This window comes from Artibeus jamaicensis, unplaced genomic scaffold (assembly GCF_021234435.1).
Source record: "Artibeus jamaicensis isolate MK-2021 breed Jamaican fruit bat unplaced genomic scaffold, CSHL_Jam_final contig_466, whole genome shotgun sequence".
NCBI classification, from domain to species: Eukaryota; Metazoa; Chordata; class Mammalia; order Chiroptera; family Phyllostomidae; genus Artibeus; species Artibeus jamaicensis.
In genome coordinates this window covers 13860068-13882134 of record NW_026521844.1, presented here as the reverse complement: position 1 = coordinate 13882134, position 22067 = coordinate 13860068, and the positions used below count along the sequence as shown (strand labels likewise).

Genomic DNA, 22067 nt, shown 5'->3' with positions numbered 1-22067 from the left:
TGAAGGGACAGCCACCAGGTTACCTGTGCTAAGTCACTTTCCCATACTGTAGACACCATCTTTTTTGTGTGGAGCACTCCCCTCCATATGGCATCAGCCTGTAAAAAATCAATAACTCCACCCTCTAGACTCCCTGTAGTTTCACCCCTGCAAAGATTGGGCCCTGCAGAGAAGTCAGCTGTCTGGGCTGCGGTGTAGAAATCTGGACCAATTCAAGAGGTGCCAGTGAGTGTGTTGTGTGGCTCTGGGGTAGGGGCCACAACTCTACCTTCCCCGAAGCCTGACTGGCACCTCCCCCTTACAGCAGATCCATTAGACCCATCCTCCTGATTCCCAGAGGCCCTGCCCTGCTGAGATCAGGTTCCTGACAAAACTATGGGACAGATTAAGTTGGGTAATTCTAAGAAAGGGGCCATTTTCCCCTCATATGACTAATCAGTACAGAGCCTTCCCCTTATAAGGCAAAATCTTGATCTGGTTGGGCCTGATAAACTCTGCTAGCTTCAACCTGATTACTCCCTGAGACATCACCCCACCACAAAGTTGTACGAATACGGGTGGTAGCTAGACTTAGTATACCCTGGCACATCAACTGAGTGGCCTTAAACACAGCACTGTCACCATGTTTGAATCTGTAGCAATCTGATGCAAATGAGCACTTTCCCCTACCTGATAATTTACTAAGAACCTATCTCATGAAATGTGAGTATCACCAGAGGCTCTTGCAGTGATGGAGCCTAACAAGAGCTGACAGGCAGAGGCAGGCAAAGGCAGACCTTGAGGTGCCTTGGGACTCTTGCAGATCTGTCCCCAGGCCTGGTGCTGGTAAAAGCTGGCCTTGGTGTGCAGCTTAGTCCTTCCTGCACACGTGAAGGTGATGCAAAGACAGCCACAAACTATGGATCACTTTGTAACTACAAACAGGTTGCCCAGGGCCAGTCACCAGCATCCTCTGACATTGACTTGCACAAAAGTCCCTCCATACAGGCCCCAAAACAAATACACCCAGTGGCCAGCTTCAGACACTATCAGAGCAGGATACAATTAGTTTCACAAGTGGCATATCCAATGAGAGAACTCAGCAGGGACCAGAACCTGCAGCAGTGAGTTCTGCTTCATCTGGTCAGCATCTACAAAGCAGCTCATACACTGAGGTACAGGTCAGTCCTCATAGACTTCCAACCTGAGGGTCAACCCATGCATAAAACAACCAATATAATCAAGATTTCATTTAAAAAGGAGGGCCTACATAACCCACAAAAGAGACACTCGGGAGGACCAATTTAGGAGCTCAAAGAAACTATACCACTGGGTCCCACGGGACACCCACTACATAAGGCCACACCGTGAAGACTGGAAGTCATAACAGATCTATCTAATACAGAGAAACAAACACAAGACAATGTGCAATAAGAGAAAAGCAGTTAATTACCTACAAAAAATCTCCCATCAGACTGTCAGCTTATTTCTCAGCAGAAACATTTCAGGTCAGAAGGGACTGGAATGAAATATTCAGTGTGATAAAAAGCAAGGGTGTAAAAATAAGAGTACTTTACCCAGGAAGGCTATCATTTAAAACTGAAAGAGAAATAAAAAGCTTCCCAGACAAGAAAAGGCTAAAGGAGTTCATTATCACCAAACCAGCATTATAAGAAATGTTAATGTGCCTTCTTGAACAAGAAGATAAAGAAGAAGAAAAAGTGTAAGAGGAAGAAAAAGAAGGTGAAGAAAGGAAGAGCAGGAGGAGGAAAGAAAAAGAAGAAGAAGAGGAGGAGGAGGAGGAGGAGGAAAGGGAAAAGTTATAAGGAATTAAATGACAATAAACACCTACCTATCAATAATCACTTTAAATGTAAATGGCTTAAATGCTACAATCAGAAGACATAGGATGGCTGAAGTATAAGAAGACCCATATATGTACTGTCTACAAGAGAAACACCTCAAAATAAAAAATACACATAGACTAGAAATACATAGATGGAAAAATGATATTTTATGCAAATAAAAGTGAAAAAAGCTGAGGTAGCAATACTTATTCTAACAAAATAGATTTTAAAACAAAGGCTGTAGTAAAAGACAAAAAAAGGACACTATATAATGATAAAAGGATCAATCTAACAAGAGGATATAGTCCTTGTAAACAATTTATGGACCCAGCACTGGAGTATCTAAATATATAAAGCAAATCTTCATGAATATAAAAGAACAGATCAACAGCAATATACTAATAGTAGGGATTTTCACAATCTTTGACATAAATCGACAGATCTCCCAGACATAAAATCAATGAGGAAACAGCAGCTTTAAATGATACACTAGATTAGATGGATTCAATTGATTATCTTCTAACCATTTCACCTCAAAGCAGCAGAACACATATTCTTTTAAAGTGCACATGAAACATTTTCTAGAGTAAACCACATGTTAGGACACAAAATGAGTATCAATAAATTTAAGGAGGTTGAAATCATATCCAACATCTTCTCTGATCATACTGGTATGAAGTTGCAAATTATCCCACAAAAAAAAAACCTGAAGAAAACAAAAAGGCATGAAGGCATGAAGGCTAAATAACACATTATTAAACAACTCATATGTTCATAATAAGATCAAGCAAGAAATCAAAAGAGATGTTGAAAAAAATGAAAATAAGAACACAACAACCCAAATATATTGGACACAGCCAAAGCACTCTTAAGAGAGAAATTCATAGCATTACAGGCCTAGCTCAAAAAAAACACAAGAAAAATCTCAAACAAACGATCTAACTTTACACTAAAGGAACTGAAAAAAACAATAAACAAAATCCAAAGTGAACATAAGAAAGGAAATAGTAAAGATCAGAGCAGAAATAAACAAAATAGAGTCTAAAGTAAAACAATACAAAAGATAAGAGCAATACAAACCTTTAACCATATTCATTAAGAAAAAGAGAGGACCAAACAAATAAAATCTGGTATAAAAGAGGAGAATAACAACCATCACCAAAGAAATACAAAGAATTTTAAGACACATTGCAAACAACTGTATGCCAACAAATTGGAAAATCCAGACAAAATGGATAAAACTCTTATAAACATACAATTTTCCAAACCTGAGTAAGGAAGAATCAGAAATATGAATAGACAGGTTAGAACAAATGAAACTGAAGTAGTAATACAATCTAAAAAAAAAACTTCCAACAAACAAATGTTCTGGACTGGATGGCTTCACAATTGAATTATACCAAACATTCTAAGAAAACTAATGCCTCTCCTTCTCAAACTATTCCAAAAAATTCAAGAAGTTGGAAGACTCCAAAGCTCATATTAGGAGGCCACCCATATCCTAATTCCATAAACAGATGAAGACACTACCAAAAAGGAAAATTATAGGCCAATATCCCTAGTGAATGTAGATGCTGAAATCCTCAACATAATATTAGTAAACCAGAGGAAAATAGATGATACCTTATGATTAAGTGGGATTTATTCCAGAGATGCAAGTTTAGTACAACATCTGCAAATGAATAAGCAATACACTAAATAAATAAAATGAAGGATAAAAACCCCATGATCATATCAAAAGGTGCAGAAATATCAATTTATAAAATCCAACTCCCATTTGAAATAAAAACTCTCAGCAAAGTGGAAACAGAGAGAAAATAATGTAATAAAAATGTTATGTGACAAACCCACATACTCAATGGGCAAAAACTAAAAGTGTTTCTTTTAAAATCAGGAACAAGACAGGAATGTCTGCTTTCACCACTCTTATTCAACACAGTACTGGAAGTCCTAGTCACACCAATCAGATAAGAAAAAGAAATAAAAGGCATCCAAATTGGAAAGGAAGACATAAAGCTGTCATTATTTGCAGATGACACAATGGTATATATAGACAATTCTAAAGATTCAACCAAAAAAACTACTAGACCTGATAAATAAATTCAATAATGTAGCAGATACAAAATAAGTATTCAGAAATCAGTTGCATTTTTATACACCAATAATTAACTATCAAAAAGCAAAACTAAAAAAAAACAATCCCATTTACATCTAGGAATAAATTCAACTATGATATAAAAGACCCGTACTCAGAATATTATAAGACATTGAAGAAAGAAATTGAAGAAGATACAAATAGGTGGAAGTATATGCTTTTTCATGAATAAGAAGAATTAACATCATTTAAATGTCCATACTGTCAAAGCAATCTATAAATTTGATGCAACTCCTATCAAGATACCAATGATGTATTTCACAGAACTAGAATAAATACTCCAAAAATGTACATGAAACCACAAAAGACCTGGAATAGCCACAGCAATCTTGAGAAAGAAGAACAGTTGGAGGAATCATGGTATCTAATATCAAACTATACTATAAGACCACAGAAATCAAAATAGCATGCTATTGGATACAAACAAACATATTGATCAACAGAACAAGATAGAGAGCCCAGAAATAAACCCACTCTTTTATGGTCAATTAATATTTAACAAAGTAGGCAAAAACATATAATAGGATAAAGATAGTCTATTCAATCAATGGTGTTGGGAAAATAAGACAGATTTTTTTAAAAAATTAATCTAAGCCACCTTCTTACACCATATACAAGAATAAAGTCAAAATGGATTAAAGGTTTAAATGTCAGAGTCAAAATCTTAAAACTTCTAGAAGAAGACATAGACAGTAAAATCTTGAACTTTGCTCATAGCAATATTTTTTCTGATATATCACCTTGAGCAAGGGAAACAAAAGAAATAAACAATGAAACTATATCAAACTAAAAAGTTTTGCACCGCAAAGAAAACCATCAACAAATTGAAAAACAACCCACTGAATAGGAGAACATATTCTCCAAAGATATATCTGGTGAGTGGTTAATTTCCAAAATTTATAAAGAACTTACACGACTCAACATCAAAAAAAAAAAAAAAACAATTAAAAATGAGGCCAAAGATTTGAATAGACACTTCTCCAAAGAAGACATACAGATGGCCTATAGACATATGCTCAAGGTCATTAATCATCAAAGAAATGCAAATTAAATCTACAATGAGATATCACCTCATACCTGTGATAATGGCTATCATCAATAAATCAACAAACAAGTATTGGCGAGGATGTGGAGAAAAGAGAACCCTTGTGCACTCCTGGTGTACCCTTGGTGCAGACTGGTGTAGCCACTGTGGAAAGAGTATGGCGATACCTCAAAAAATGAAAAATGGAACTGCCTTTTGACCCAGCAATCCCACTTCTGGGAATACATCCAAAGGAGCCTGAGACACTGATTCAAAATCATATATGCACCCCTATGTTCATTGCAGCATTATTTACAATAGCCAAGATCTGAAAGCAGCCCAAGTGCCCATCAGTAGATGAGTAGATAAAAAGGCAGGGGTACATTTATACAATGGAATACTACTTAGCTATCAAAAAGGAGGAAATCTTACCCTTTTTTGACAGCATGGATGGACCTGGAGAGTATTACGATAAGTAAAATAAAGCAGTCTGAAAAAGATGAATACCACATGATTTTACTCATATGTGGAATCTAATGAACAAAATAAACTAACTAAATAGAAACACACTAATAAATACAGAGAACAGACTGACAGCTGTCAGAGGGGAAAAGAGGCTTGGTAAAAAAGTAAAGAGAATAAGGAAAGAAAATAAACCTCCTAGACACAGACAACAGTATGGTGATTACCAGATGGAAATGGGTGTTGGGAGAGGTAGAAAAGGGTAAAGAGGGGATAAATTATGATGGAGACTTGACTTGGGGTGGTGAACACACAATGTACAATATGCAATACAATATACAGGTGATGTATTATAGAATTATACACCTGAAATCTATAAAAGTTTATTAACTGATGATACCTAAACAACAACAACAAAAATTTAAATGGCCACCCTAAGAAATCAGGCTTCAGATGAGCACTGAAAGATGGACAGGAATTAGCCATACAGTGATACGAACCAGTCATGCTCTACCAGAGGTGTCCAACCATGACCTGCGGGCCTCATGTGGCCCAGGATGGTATGAATGTGGCCCAACACAAAATTGTAAATTCACTTCAAACATGAGATATTTTTGTGATTATGTGTCACAATGTATTTAATGTCTGCCCAAGACAGCTTTTCTTCTTCCCATGTGGCCCAGAGATGCCAAAGGTCAGACTCCTCTGCTAGGCAGAGAATAGACTACTATATTTGGCAGCCTGTAAGACACATTCCCACCCCCAAATTTGGGAGGAAAATGCAGCAGTGACCCTGCTCCTGCCTCCCGTGACCCCACTCCACCACCACCCACCCCCACAGTAAGCCAGGTGAGCTACATTCAGACTATAAGATGCACCCCCCTTTTCCTCCCAAATTTGGGGGGTGCATCTTACAGTGAAAAATATGTTATAGGCTAAGGCTTAGAACTGGGAGAAACCATGTTGACCTAGAAGGAAGGAGAAAATAAGGCCTTAGTCCAAGCAGAGTTTTTCCTCCAGGGAGGTTAGGTAAGCATGGAGCAAAGGGACAGTCTCAGACTCTAGTCCTAAACATTGAAATGTTTATCCAACAATCCTCCACCACAAGCTCAAGTCTTCATTATATTTTGATAAAATGTGATATACACAATTTTAACATAAAATTTATTTTTCATATCTTAAACATATAGAATAGCATTTATGCTACTGAATATGTCAGAATTTTCCCTTGTAAAATCTGTACATCCATCAGGGGAAGTGGTGCAGCATAATGCAATGATTTGGAAAAAAATCATTGCTTTGAAAATGCTTTGAATGTTTTAAATAATACTTTCAGGGGGGAGAAAAGTAGACCAGATTCAAATCCTGGCTCTGCAACCTCCTGATGGTGTGATCTTGAAAATTTACTTGACCTTTCTGATCTTATGTTTCCTTCTCCATAAAATGAGGATGTGATGCCTCTCTCAAAGAACTGCTGTGAAGATAAAACACAACAATATGTAAATCAATTGCAACTGATATTCCTATTGCTAAGGATGCTATGGTTTAGATTTATACAAAGAGGGAGATTATACATTTTTTAAAAGGTCAACAAAAAGTGTATGTTTAACCCCATTATCACGTTTCACATAGCGTGGCCATCTGCTTTTGCCTGTGGAAAGTAAAAATTCAGCCTTAAGAGTTGACTGCCTTTTAAAAACAAAAATATAACAGAATAAATTTCAAAATGCAAGAGTAGTTTTTGTGACAATTTGCTCTTCTTATTACACTAGGAAGGACTTCTAAATTCCTAGCCTGTAGGAGCCTTTGGGAAGATTTAAAAAGATGACAGTTTCTTTATAATTGTTTAAGAAAAGATCAGTGACCATAAGCTAATCCTAGTCACCTGAATGATGTCCAAACTACTCATATCAGAAAGTAGTAAAATGGCTTCTCATGTCACACCAATCTCCTTGTATCAGATAGAAAATGTACATGCATTTTTAGTGGGTAAACTTTTTTGGGAATTGTGTATGAACGTTGTCTCAGCTAGAACACAGGACTTTCCCTAAGGGCTGAGATCTTGTTAATTTTTGCTTCTGTATTCACTGTGGAGCACATTTGTAGCATATAATTTTTTAAATATTAAATAATAATAAGTCCCTAGAAATCCTGGAGAAGCACACCAGCAATATCCTTGCCTGGGCTGTAAGCAGTCCCTGTGCAGCCCATTATTACCTCATATGGTAACTAATTTGTATTTGGATGATTTCCTGCCGGCAAGAATCTGCAGTTGTGTTTGTATACAATAAGAACCATCTACTGCACAAGTTCCACCAAAATAGCTTTTTAGATATGTCAGTGATTCCAACCCTCTTCTCCAATACTTGTATTATTTGGCAACATTAATCAGATTCTGAATTATCATGGGACAAAATTCACAATGTATATACCCAGAAAAATAACTATTTTTAAAAGCTTATGTTGCACCCTTAGATACAGAAAGACTATGAATTCAGTGGTATCAATATCCAATCCAGGGAGACACTTATTATTCCTAACTGCCTATAACATCATTTATCTACATCTTTCAGATTCTCACAGGAAAGTGCCCTCACAGAGCATGAGTACATAATAGTGTTCTTCACTATAGCAATGGGTACACAGTCCAGGGACTGAGCAAGTATTCCTTCATCAGGAATCAGGCAAGGAGAACTGAGTAATGTCTCTCCTTCTCAGACATTGTATTCCTTGCTTTGCTGAGAGCCCCCATTATCTTATTTGCCTGCATTTAAAAAAATAAAGTTGCACAGCACTATAAAAGGAACACATAAAAGTATAAAACAGTGCACATGCCTCTGTATTTTGGAGCTGTAATGTGGTCGCTATTACATTAAGAGGCATTGTTTTAATCTCCTAGAATAGGAGCTCATTATTTAGTAATATATTTTGTAATATAGCTAAAGTAGTACTTTGTCCTAAATCTAATAAAATCAAACAATCATAGGGCTGGAAAGATCATTTGAGGTCAATTTCCTGCCTTCAGGCAAAAGTCAGCACCACATTTCAACCTCATTCTGATGCTATTTTGCAAGTTACTGGAGGATACCTTTACTCTTAGGCATCATCTTAAATTTACCTTTTTTATGCTTCTTTGTCCTGGTTATTGATGAAAATGTTTAATATTTAACACAGTAATAATGCTAACAGAATATCTCATCTTAGTACCAAACAGAACACCAACCCCCACATAGTCACTGATTCTCCTAAATAATTTGCATTCGAGGGCTTGGGTGCAGGAAAAGGGCAGAGATGTGCTGTGAGAGCTCTGCTGCCCCTGCCACTCAGGGCTGGTTTGTGATAGGTCAGAGATCATTGCCATGGTTATGGCCTTAGATACAAATGTCTGGGGAAAGTCTTGAGGCTGTGGAATACCTGGGAGCAATTAACTGATGACTTCTTTTCTCTGGGCATCCACTAAGAAACCTTATAACTGAGATGCTATAGTTCCTGCTCACTGACCATAGAAAATCTTGTTAAAGTGAAAATAGATGTCATTTACTGTTTCCTCTTCAATTTTTAGTTTTGTCATTTGATCAAAGAAGTTCATCCTTATGTTAGGCAGGATTTGTTCTTCTAATTTGATAATCTTGGGATGTAATTGCTTTCTTAAAAGTTTCTGCTTACTAGTATTATTTATTTTCATTTATATTTGAAAATCATTTCCTAAACTCTCTCTATTCTAAATGTTAGTTTTCTCTGTACTTTTCTGAATTTTATGAAAATGTTAACTACAAACTTGACCATAGGTTTTTTTGGGTTTTTTTTCCGTAAACCTTGGAAAACACCCATGTAAATTACCAAGGCCTATGCATTTGAGTCAAGTCATTGCATCTTAGAACTGAAAAAAACATTAAATACCAGTTAATCAAATGCTCTCATTCTAAAAATTATAAAATTAATTCCCAGAGATTAAATTAATTTTCTGAATCCTACTTATGAGTTAGGAAAAACTACAACACTGATCTTTGATTTCTAATTTAGGATTTCTTCTACTTCTATCTTCTTCCCTAACATTGTAATGTAGCGTTGAATATAATTATGGAGCTTACTATAATCATTGTCCCTAACTATAGTAGGCAGAATTATGATCCCTCCAAAACTTATACATCCTAATCCCCAGAACATGTGAACACATTATGCTAATTGGCAAAGAGGTGTTAGTGTTGTGGATGGAATTAATGTTGCTAAGCAGCCAAACTTAAAATAGGTGCATTATTTGAATTGTCCAAATAGGTCTACTGTAAACACAAAGGTCCTTAAAATTGGAAAAGGGAGGCATGAGCAGAGGTCAGCGATGCCATGGAAGAAAGACTTCAGCCACTGTTGCTGGCTTTGAAGATGGAGAAGAGAGCAAAGGCCCAAGGACTGTGCCTCTAGCAGCTGGAGAGGGTCAGACTCTCCCCTAGATCTTCCAGAAAGGAACTCAGCCCTGCTGATTCCTCAATTTTAGCCCAGAGAGATCTATATTGGACTTCTCCCCTACAGAAATGTGAAGTAAAAAATTCATGTTGTTTGTGATGGCTTACAGCAGCCACAGAAACTAAGGCACTAACAAAATACTAATGATGGCTCATCAGAAAATTTTCTTTCCACAGGGTAAATTTTAAAATCTGCTCCTTTTCTTTAAAAAAAAAAAACTACCTTAAGACAGTATTTACATTTTGCTAGGAAGCAAATATCAGTTAGCATTATTTGATTTCATTTTCTATAAACAGACATAAGTTCATGTCCAGGTTAACCAAATGAAGGAGAGACCAGGAAGGGGGGAGGCTCAGAGGCTGACTCGGCCATACTTCTTCAGAACGCCCTTGGGTCAGCCGGAAGAGAGGTAGACTTTTGATGTGGGGCTGAAAGGCTCAGCTTGTCGGATAAAAACATTTCAAGGCTTGACAGTGGTTAACAGAAGTTTCTGCTACCTGGCCTCTGCCCATAATATTCACAGTGCTATGATTAAGGACATTAATGGTTATAAAAGTTTGTTCCTTCAGAACATACTTTCCATTTAAAAGTAGCAAAGAAACGAAGGCACATATACACACACTCTCAGGCCTGCCTGTGATAGTAGGAAATTTCACCTGAACAATCATTTATAGAAATAAGCAGGCCTCAAAAGTTCTATCACTAATTTTCATATTACCTTGCTACAGAACCATTCTTAGATTACTTTAAACAGTTGAAAGACAGGCCAGCAGAAACTAGGTCTTAAGCCCAGTATTCTTTTGTCTAATAAGTCCTCTGCTTGTTAATATTTCTGAATTCCCACCCATCGAGTTATTTTTCTCAAAAACATAGAGAAAGAACTCAGATGACGATTGTGGGACTGAGCAGGTTCCTGGGACATGGGACTTAGTACTAACAGCAGCACTGTCCTGAGGAAGGACCACAAATGGCACACTCAAGTGCATACGTTTGTGTGGCATCCCATGGCCCTGACCTAGAATGCCCCTGGTACCAGAATAAAACATTTTCCAAGTGTTGGGTCCTAGGCCACCCAGGAAGAGCCTGCCTTGCTCACATTCTACGATATCTTTCTCAGTGATGTACTCATTATTTGTGAAAATCAGATCAAGTTGAAGGACTTTAGGAACTGTCACAGAACACAAGTGATTCTGTGGAGAATGTATTGTACCATCTACTAATGCAGCAACTCTGAGTGTTCACACGTATTCATCAAGAAATACACTTATGTTCACAGAAGCACCCATTTTGGTTTATTGCAGGGTATTGATAAGCAACCTGAGATCTATGCTGGAGGCTCAGTTTGATAGCCAAGTCCGTGCATCTGGACACAGTTACCTGAAGTACAACAACTGGGAAACGGTATGAAGTACACATGATTTAGTCAGACATTCCTTCGGGAGTCGAACCAAGAATATTACATTAATCCACATGGTTCTATTTGATAGATAGAGGCTTGGACTCAACAAGTTGCCAGTGAGAATCCAAATCTCATCTCTCGGAGTACAATCGGCACCACATTTGAAGGACGCACTATGTATCTCCTCAAGGTAATTACTTTTAACCGTGACCTTGCCAAATCTGAGGGCTTTAAATCAATGAATTCTACATATTAACATTTGTTTCACAGATATGCTCATCCCAAACATTGTTATAATTCTGTCCCCATCCATATTCCCCAGGGAATCAGATTCCCCAGCTTCTTTTATCATATGTGAATTTTTAAATCATTATGTTGATTTATTCAAAAAGAAAAATACAATAAAATAAATGTCCTATATATTTAACCACACTTCTCTAAGCAATGTAAATGATCATCTGACTTGATGAAATACTCCTCTCTCAGATGTAGTTTGCAAATACATTTGCTAAAGAGGTTCATAAACTTCATGTCTATCGAACAACATTACAAAGCATATCAACAATTTGTTTCTGTCATCCTCTAACATCATTTAGGTCATATAATTCTAATGAAGAACATAAAAAGACAAGGAATAAGTGGGAGAGAAGGAAAATTCTTACAAGATTAGCAACAATCATAATTACTTCTAATTACTTATCCAGGCCTGGTCATGTCTCTTAATCCTAGCAGCTGAGAATAACCTTCACATGACAATTAAGCAGACTAATCAAGCATCTTCTGAAAATATGAGCTTGTCAAGCTTAACAAAAATAATAAACAGCTATGCAAGCCTTCAGCTCAAACACAGTGGGTGTGTCGAAATGAGAACATACTATGTTAGTATTACATTTTAACTTAATCATGGGTTATATCTCTTGCTGGTATCTAGTTTCACCTGTTGAGTTCAAAGCTCAGAAATACAGTGAATGTTAAGCCTTGAATGTGATGAAATCTGAGTTTTCCTTTTGTCTGCAATAGGTTGGCAAACCTGGAGAAAATAAGCCTGCCATTTTCATGGACTGTGGATTCCATGCCAGAGAATGGATTTCCCCAGCATTTTGCCAGTGGTTTGTGAGAGAGGTCAGTACCTAGAATGATTTGAGGCAGAGAGTAATAGAAATTATTTTACTTCAATCAATTCCTTATAAGTTAGCTATAATAAAAGAATAATAAGAGAAAATTATAATTTTAAGTTCCCATTTTTGGATATTAGTTTCAACTTTCACCACAAGAACTTAATAAAGCAAGAATTTTTAAATAAAACAGAAAATTGTATTTACTTGAATTTCACTCACTTGAACTTTCACACTCACCTTTGGTGGAGAGGCCAATTGGTAGTATGCTGGATAAAAGTTAATGATTGCATATAAACCACTAACTGGATCATTACTTCCTGAATAATAATGATTGTGTGTTTTGGAATAAAAGAAAACAGTATAAAAGGGGGGGTGGGTCAAGGGTAGAAAGTGGGGATGCCTGGGGTGGGGGGAGTGGTGGGGAGAAAATGGAGACAACTGTAAAAAAGAAAACAGTATGAGTGGTCCCTACTCTAAATGATATTATTTTCATTCCTTACAATTGTAACAATAATATGTGTTTGAAAGCCTTTTAAAAGCACGAATGTTTAAAGTTCCATGATCCCTATTGATATCAATAGATGATTAAGTAAATAAATAAAAGGGGAGGAGGGAACAGTCTTTCTTACAGAACCACAACTAATGGATGCACAAAGAATGAGCAAGATAGAAAATCACCACTAGAACAGCACAGGTATAATCAATTCAGGGAAATCAATGGATGGGGGCAAAAATCAAGGGGCAGAAGTTTCAAGAGAAACAGAATATTTACAGTCTCAAAAGTATCTCCTCAAAAATACACATTAAATTATAAAGGTAAAATTGACAGTTAAGAAACCTAGCACAAACTACCTCAATCAAACGATCCAGGTTAACACCACCAGTGTTAACACACATAATCAATACAATGTACCTTCTGATACTACCCACTGAACAGGAATGTTGTCTTTGTGATATTCTTCCCCCAAATGCATAACCTCTCTCTAATTAATTATTTTTAAAAACTCAGGGAAGTCCACTTAAGAGACTTTCTGAAAAAATAACCAGACCAGTACTCTTCAGCAGAAGTGTCAAATCATGAAAGACAAAGAAAGATTGAGGAACTGTGACAGATAAGAGGGGACTATAGAGACAGTACAACCAAATGCAATATAGGGTCCTAGAACAGAAAGAGGACGTTAGTAGAAAAACTGGTGAAATCTGAGTAAAGCCTGAGGCTTTGTTTATAGTATTGTACCAAAGTGCGTCACTTGGATCAGGTACCATGGTTATGTGAAATGGTAACATTAGGGAAAGCTGAGTGAAGAGTGTACGGGAAGGCCCTGTACTTGCAGTCTTCTGTAAGTCTAAAATTATTCAAAAATTCAAGGTTTAAAACATTAGAGTGCTTTAAAATATAAGTATACTATTGTATACAATATAATTTCTGTGAAGCACTTCTGTATCTATTTGCATGGTTTTGGTTTCAAGATGTTTTATGTATCCAGTTGGTACCATTTAACTTCAGTGGGTGTCTTACCATCTGTCCTCTAGAAGGGAAGAACTTTTATCATTACTTTGATTCTCTCCAACTGTAGACCACTGAAAAGCATGGTTCTATAGCTCCTCCACCCTAAAAAGCTCATGCTTTACCATGTGTTATCAGACTGAACATACACACACAGAGTCACAAAGAGTATTTAAAAACTATTCATCCATAGAAGCCTTGAATATCATAAAGTTTATTCAAGCAAGCCTAGGAAAGAGTTAAATTTAACTTTAAAACAATTCTGGGGCTGAGGGAGTGTGACTAAGACAGCATAATAAATTGGCATGAGGTCCTTATTCATAGAAAACTGTCCACATTACTTAGCATGTAGAACAACTCCAGTCCCTTAACAGAGCTCCGTTCTGAAGAAAGAAGGGTAAGGACACTTCCATCATTGTGCAGGGTGGAGCCTCTGTGAGAGGTTCCCCAAAACTCATCAGTGCAAACTCACTCTATAATGGAAGAGTTTCTCATTTTTCTTCCATGACGGAAATTCTGGTGAGACCATCTAGGGGAGGTTTTATAGAAATTAAAGAAATTTTCTAGATGATATTATGAGAAACATGCATAGCCACCCATAGACATTTCTTACTTATGAGAATGGGTCTCACCCTCATATCCTGCTAACTTTGAAAAAAAAGTTATTGCAGTTACTATTGTAAAGGAAGTGTGAATATACCCAAATGTATGTCCAGAAAAAGTTCAGCCATTTTTTAAAGATAATATTTATTAATTTCTAGAGAGAGGGTAAGGAAGAGAGAAAGAAAGAGAGAGAAATATCAATGTGTGGTTGCCTCTTACATCCCCAACTGGGGACCTAGCTGACAATGCAGGCATGTGCCCTGACTGGGAACTGAACCAGCAACTCTTTGGTTTGCAGACCAGCACTCAATTTACTGAGCCACACCAGCCAGAGCCAGCCATTGTTACTATAATAAGAATGGTGTGACATCCATGTAACCTGTCATCCAGGAAGAATGGACTGGAATGCACATGCATGAACAATGACAATCTCACTGTACTGGTCAGTGGAGGCAGTAGACACCATTGAGTGAGCATGTGTACTGTGTGGTTGTTGCATTCAAAATGACTGAGCGAGTAGAGCAACAACTCTGCATCAAATTTTGCATTAAGCTTAAACATTCCTCTGCGGAAACTATTCAGATGATTCAAAAGGCTGCAGCTATGGATCACCGGTGACTGGAAGCTTCATCATGACAATGCACCCATTCATGCATCACATCTTATACAGTTTTTTGGGGAAACATCAAATCACCCAGGTGACTTAGCTGCCCTACAACCCAGATTTGGCACCCTGTGACTTCTGGGTTTTCACAAAACTAAAATCACCTTTAAAAGGGAAGAGATTTCAGACCATGAATGAGATTCAGGAAAATGACAGGGCAGGTGATGGAGATTGGAAGAACTGTGTGAGATCCCAAGGTGCCTACTTTGAAGGGCACTAAGGTATCACTGTCCTATGCACAATGTTTCTTGTATCTTGTATCTTCAATAAATATCTCTATTTTTAATATTGCATGGCTAGATACACTCTGGACAGACCTAGTAAGTTCTTTAGAAGTCTTTAATTTTGTTAAATCTTTATTCATCTTTAAAGTTAAAATAAAAAATAATAATTATATGAATTACATAGAGATAAAATAAAGTATCCTGAAAACAGAAAAATTAGAAACAAGTATTTTAAACAAAACTATCAGTAGTATTTCACTAAATGCTTTTTAAATATTAATAACATCTACATTAATAAAGAACAAGCTTTCATTACCAAAGTCAATATTCATCCAGTCTACATAAATTTTAGCAGCACCAAACATTCCACTTTTTTCATGAGATTCTGCTTTATATTTCATACACAGGCTGTCCGCACCTATGGAAGTGAGACCCACATGACAGAATTTCTGGAAAAGTTAGACTTTTATGTCTTGCCTGTGTTCAATATTGACGGCTACGTCTACTCCTGGACGAAGGTATATGAACCAATACTGAGAGGCACTAATCAAATTAAAACCAACCACTCTCTATTGTACTTGTTCTAACCCTATAACTTACTTTCAGAACCGAATGTGGAGAAAGACCCGCTCCACACATGAAAAAACTAACTGCGTTGGCACGGACCCCAACAGGAATTTCAACGCTGGTTGGTGCGGTAAGTATCTGGCAGTCCATTGCCATGTATCTGTTGAAAAGCATAGGAGGAAAATAATATAGAAACACAACAGTGCCTAAAAGAAGAAAAATTATGAAATTTTATAGCTTAGAGTTCTAAATCCTGAAAACATAGGTAATAAAGTTTATTTATTCAGTCAATAAAAATGTATCATATGCTCTATTGTGTTCCCAGCTGTGCTCAATGCGGGAAAGATAAGACTGAACAACCCAGACATCATCCTACTACTTGTAGAAGAGATAAGCTCGAGGAGACCATCTTTAAATAGTTATTTAAATAAGATTATCATATAATTGTAATTTTGTGATTTGACTCTCAAAAATGATTACAATAATATGGAAATTTCTCATGGATATTAATTTTCTTACACTATATTGCCTGACTGTATAATACTACACAGGGAAACACTGATGATTTCACATGTAATTTATTACCCTGTTAGCTTAAAAATGTGCTATCCTAATCTTGTGACTAAATGTGTACATATTTTATGATGTATACATACATGAGGATGATCATAAGTAGCTCTGTGAAAAACATTTATTTTTAACTCTCTAATTTGAAAGTTCGAAACATGCCCTGTGAGAACTTCAGTAGATGATGATTTACCAATAACAACAATATATGTGTTTTCAGAAATAGGAGCATCTAAAAGTCCCTGTGCTGAAACTTACTGTGGACCTGCTGCAGAGTCTGAAAAAGAGACCAAGGCCCTGGTGAACTTCATCCTCAGCAATCTGTCTTCCATCAAAGCGTATCTGACCATCCACTCCTACTCCCAGATGCTGCTTTATCCCTACTCCTATGATTACAAACTCACCGAGAACAATGCTGAGCTGGTAAGTAGTCATGACAGTAGACGTGGTAGTTTCCTCTTGGTATTTTTTAAATTTTATTTCTGGAAAACACAATTTAAGAACCATTTCTGCAAGTTCCATTAATAATTTTTGGTAATAGAAGCAAAAACTTACAACAGATTTATAGGGGATCTAGAATGGGCTAGATAAATGAGCTAGAAGAAATATGATTTTGATGCAGGGAATGGTCCCCGACGGGTGGCTTATTCACTGATCTTCAGGGTGACAATAGTTCCGCCTCCTCCTGCTTCACCACAACACTGACTCACAGGATCACGTCTGAGGCCTCTGGGATAATCAACAAAGTGCCTTCATCTCAGACGTAATCTTAATCAGAAAGTCAACTTCGTCAAGTTGTCTTGAGCAGGATCTGACATAGGCAGAGTACGGCAGATGTCATTAGGAATGTGGCACATTTGGTTGCTGTGGGTTAAGCGATGAGATCCTAAAATTACTTATTTCAGTGCTTGATTAGGTGAGACACAAAAGAAAATCAATCAATGAAAAAATGATGTGAATGAGTCCGTACTAGATATAGGAAATAATGGGAAAAATTTAATATACCTGACTCATACCTAGCAATTTTATTGAAGGATCAAGATATAACTATATGAAAAGTTAGATTATATCATTAACAAATACCACACATCAATGCATATTTTTTAAAGAAGCGGGTTTGAATTCTTCAAATAATTTTTTTAGTTTATGAAACATCTGGCTGCCAGAAGTTGGGACCAGCAATCTAAAAGAACAAGTATAAGATTTAAAGCATTTGAGTTATGTCAAAAAAAATTATCCCACTTAGTGACATAGATATTTGGCTTACCTAAATACACAAATTTGAAGACCCAGTAACTTTAGCAACTGGAAATTATTGTTTTGTACTTTCAGACTCAGTCCTTCAGAAACAAATCAAACGTAATGCTGTAAAAATTTTGTGAAGAGAAAAATGGAAAAATAACTTAGCCTCTTAAAAAAATGATAGCTAATACAATAGTTGGCCAGGTCCTTCTTTAAAAAAAAAATGCTATTTTTCAAAAAGCTCCCTGTTTTCCCTATCTGTAGCCAAAACACAAAGGAAAACATCATTAGTTGGAACCATTAAATATTTCAGTTTTTCAATCATACTCGGTCCATCAGTATTCCCAGTGGGCGCTCACAGGTTTGCCATCCCAGAGATGGGGGTGGGAGTCAGCTTTTCATTGCTGTCCCAGATTTCTGGCCACCAAAGGAGAGGAGGTGAGGTGTGTTGTTTGCTTAATTCATGTGAATATGTTTAAATTGTACTACATTAGAAGAGAAAAGGACAAAGACATAATAACTAAACACTAATGAGTTAATAAGTACAATAGTAAAACTAAAATTATAAACCGTATTAAGTGTAACAATAACCAGAGTATCCAGTTTACATAATAGCAACTAGTTTTAAACATAAATTCTAAAAGATGAATGCTTAAAGTATGCTTTGGAATGAAAATGCCTTACAAAGTTTCAATGTTCTTTCTTAATTTGAGAAAATATTCAAGCTCTTTTAGATGAAAACTTCATCACTTCGTATGATAATAGCACAGTACCTGGGCCACTCTGAAAGTCTACAGATTATCCTCCTTAAAAAAATGTCAACGTGTACTTTTAGAAACTCATGAGTAATTTTTGCTGCTCCCCATTGTAGTTTTATTCAGGAAAAGATCCTGACCCAGAGTTGCCGGGTTTAGCAGGCCAGTTCACATGTGCCCGTGTGGTGGGAAGGCTTTCATTCCCTCACAGTACTGGCCACCACTGCTCCTCTAACAGCCTCTTCTTCATGGAAAATCAAGGAGAGAGAGGGAACAGTAAAAGAGATATTAGAAATCCTGACCTTCAAAACTGTTTGTAAATTTGAATTAGCAAAAAAGTGTAACAAGCAGAAATATATCAAAGTAAAGTTTTCACAACCTATTGTCCAAAAAAGCAAAAAACACAAAATAATCTTATCTTGAACATTTATTTTTATATTCACAAAATTAATACATTCAAGGAAAAGTACATGCTGCTTCTCATCTTTTTCAGAATATAATAAGATAGGCGAATGCAATGAAAAATGTAATTTTACTGATATCACACTCATTGATTTAAAAGTTACTTTATTTTCCAATAATTTTTTCAGTGACCAAACTTTAGCCTAGTAACTTAAAAGAAATATTTAAATGCCACTAGTAAAATCTAAGGTAAATGTTATTTGAGTCATTCAGAAACCTGAATTTAGTTTGACACTCCAAAGCAACTTTAAATCTTTTGAATAACTGATCAGCCTTTCAATCTTTTTCTTATTTTTGCGTAAATCCAATTCACTTACTACCTAAGCACATTTTCCTGGAACTCATAACTATAGCATCATTACAAGTATATGTATAGACAAAAGAGAATTTGAGTCTCTCAAAAAGAGCAATATTAGCTTTTTCATGGTTGTTATTGGTAATGAAGTTATCAAGGAAAAAGTAAAAAGTCTTGATCTAAAAAGGTGAATGTTCCATCCTAATCTAGTGCCTCCATATTAATTCTCAGTTTTAAAAAAATGTGACCCCAGGGGAGAAAACAAACGGCAGGAAAAAAATTAATGGGATAAATTCTAGGCATACTACATTATTATAGATAAGTCAGAATCTTCTTAAAGGAACACTAAGCAGATATTTGTCTTACACAAAATTTATGTGTGTATATGTGTATATATATGGATATCTATATGATTCTAATTTCTCTGTATGTACTTATAAGGTTTATAAGATTATATTTATTGCCAAAAAAGGCTTCAGGAGAATAAGACTCTAGGCTGAAGGAATTATTCTGCACTTATATTAGCATTCTCAGTCCAAATCTAGGACACATTGGAAGCAGCAGTCCTTTGATATCTGAGTCATGATAAAAATTTATGTGGCTTCATTCCTGAAAGGTTTTACATGTAGATTGCCTGCCAATTGCTCATATCATGAGACAAACTTCAGAAGGAAGAAAGGCCAAATAGGAATGCAAAAGACCACTAAGGTAAAAGCACAGAAGTAACTACATGTATCACAAGGAAGGCTACAAAAAATATGTCTTCAGCTGATTCGTTTTTTTTTTAAGTGTGAGAAATTGTAAGAGCATCTTATGCGCGTAATGTTTCACCATTTGCAAACTGCTTTTACATATACTATATTACTTAAAGGAAGAATAGAAAGTGGTTTAATAAACTGTCCAGTTCTTCAGTGTTGACTTCTTCAATATAAAGCTATCACTATCTTCAAAGGAAGTTTTAAGACCCAGATAAAGAATAGCATAGCTGGTATGGCTCATTGGCTTGAGTGCCATCCTGTGAACCAAAAGGTCACTGGTTCAATTCTCAGTCAAGCACATGCCTGGGTTGCGAGTTAAGAGGCAACCCATCGATGTTTCTCTTACTTTGATGTTTTTCTACCTCTCTTTCTCTCTTCTGCTCTCTCTAAAAATAAATAAAATCTTTTTTAAAAAAATTTAAATACCCAGATGAAAAGTATGGTTACATTTTCAAAATTCTAAAAGATAATGAAATATTAGTTTGTATGACCTCTTTGTTGTCAGAGGAAATTAAAACTAGGAGACATAATTGAAAAAGCTCCCAAATCTATTCATGTCTTTTCATTTATTGTATATGGAGAGGTTCTCAATCTTTGGTATTCCTTTCCCCTTAAAGAGGACTACATGGTACTGTTAATAATAATAATTATTATTATACCACTTCTAAGTTCAAAAGCAGGAAACCATAAAACTAACAGGTCAGCTAAGTATCCTGACCCACTCCCCAGACTGACCAAACAGAAAGCTGACGTGCACTCACTCTACAAAGGTTCACAAAGGGACGTGCATCTTACACCACATTTCTGAATTAGAAGCACTGAATTTTACAGCTGAAAATCTTGGAATTTCCCTCATTGTTTTCTCATTTTCCAGCTGAGACAATAAAAGCTTGGCTAAGTCAACAGCAATAATAGAGGCAGCCTAGGGCCTAGAAGTATTGGATCTTAAAAAATTTCCTAGGCTCCCCCAATTTTCCAACACACACACACATATTGGAGTGGCCTTGTTCTGTGTTGGCCCCCCATGTACTGTCACTCATCAATAAAGTCTTTCCTACCTCTGTCCATGGACTTTGCTAAGGATTCACACTCATCAGCTGAGGTGCTTGACTTCTCAAGGCTCAGTCTTGATGATGGTGGCTGTACCTTAGTGGGTATATATTCATTTAACGGGAGAAAAATGACAGTCTTACTGAAAAATTAATAAGTGACCAAAAGATAGAAATCTTCTAAAATCCAACCCCTTCTAGTCTCATGGCACCTCACTACCACTTAAAGTTTCAGTTAATAAGCCACCAAGATAGAAATCCAGGACTTCACCCAAGCATGTGAGCATAGAGCAAGACTCTGATTAGAGAAAAACATAAAAATCAGAAGGAAGAAAGTTGAGATTAGGAGGTGGACAACTGCAGGGCCATGAGCACACCCAGTCACAGCCATCCCCATGTCCCTGCCTCGTAACAGGAGTGAGGAGGCCAGAGTCCCTCTGTCAGGCAGGCTGCCAGCAGCTACAGCAGACAGGACAAGAGGCACAAAACATCCACTTTAGGTATTTTCTCAGAATTTGTAATCTTACTTAAAAGACAAAAAATGTTCAAATAACAACTGCAGAGTTTCTTTGATTAGAAAAACTGATTGCTGATTTACCACTATACATTTTAAGTGACTTTTTGGCCTATTAAAATTCTCCTCTAGGGCCTGGTCAGTACATGGCTCATCAGGACATTACCGGAAATTTCATGGAGCACCTAGTAAGTGCTCAGCGTAAACTATGGTTCCTCCAATAGGATCCCACTGGAATGCGAAGACTCAGCTATGTGATACATACAAGAGCAGTACCAAGTGGGACTTCCCAACTAGGCACAATATCAGGACTCCAGGGCGGGGAAACCGCAATGTGTGATGCAGCCATTCCTATTCCATGTAGGTTACGGAGAGGGGACCCAGTTAGTTCTGAGCCTCAGGGGATGGGCAGAAC

General features: G+C 36.7%; 1 protein-coding gene across 1 annotated transcript in view; it reads left to right on the top strand.

Annotated features, from left to right (window-relative positions):
• CPB1 (carboxypeptidase B1) overlaps positions 1–22067 on the top strand; it is a 44925-nt gene that overhangs the window by 14396 nt on the left and 8462 nt on the right. Inside the window, exons 4-9 of the mRNA XM_037154298.2 lie at positions 11230–11329; positions 11416–11517; positions 12348–12449; positions 15851–15961; positions 16050–16140; positions 16798–17000. Coding sequence (XP_037010193.2) covers positions 11230–11329; positions 11416–11517; positions 12348–12449; positions 15851–15961; positions 16050–16140; positions 16798–17000 — 709 coding nt within the window. The remainder of the gene's footprint in view (positions 1–11229; positions 11330–11415; positions 11518–12347; positions 12450–15850; positions 15962–16049; positions 16141–16797; positions 17001–22067) is intronic.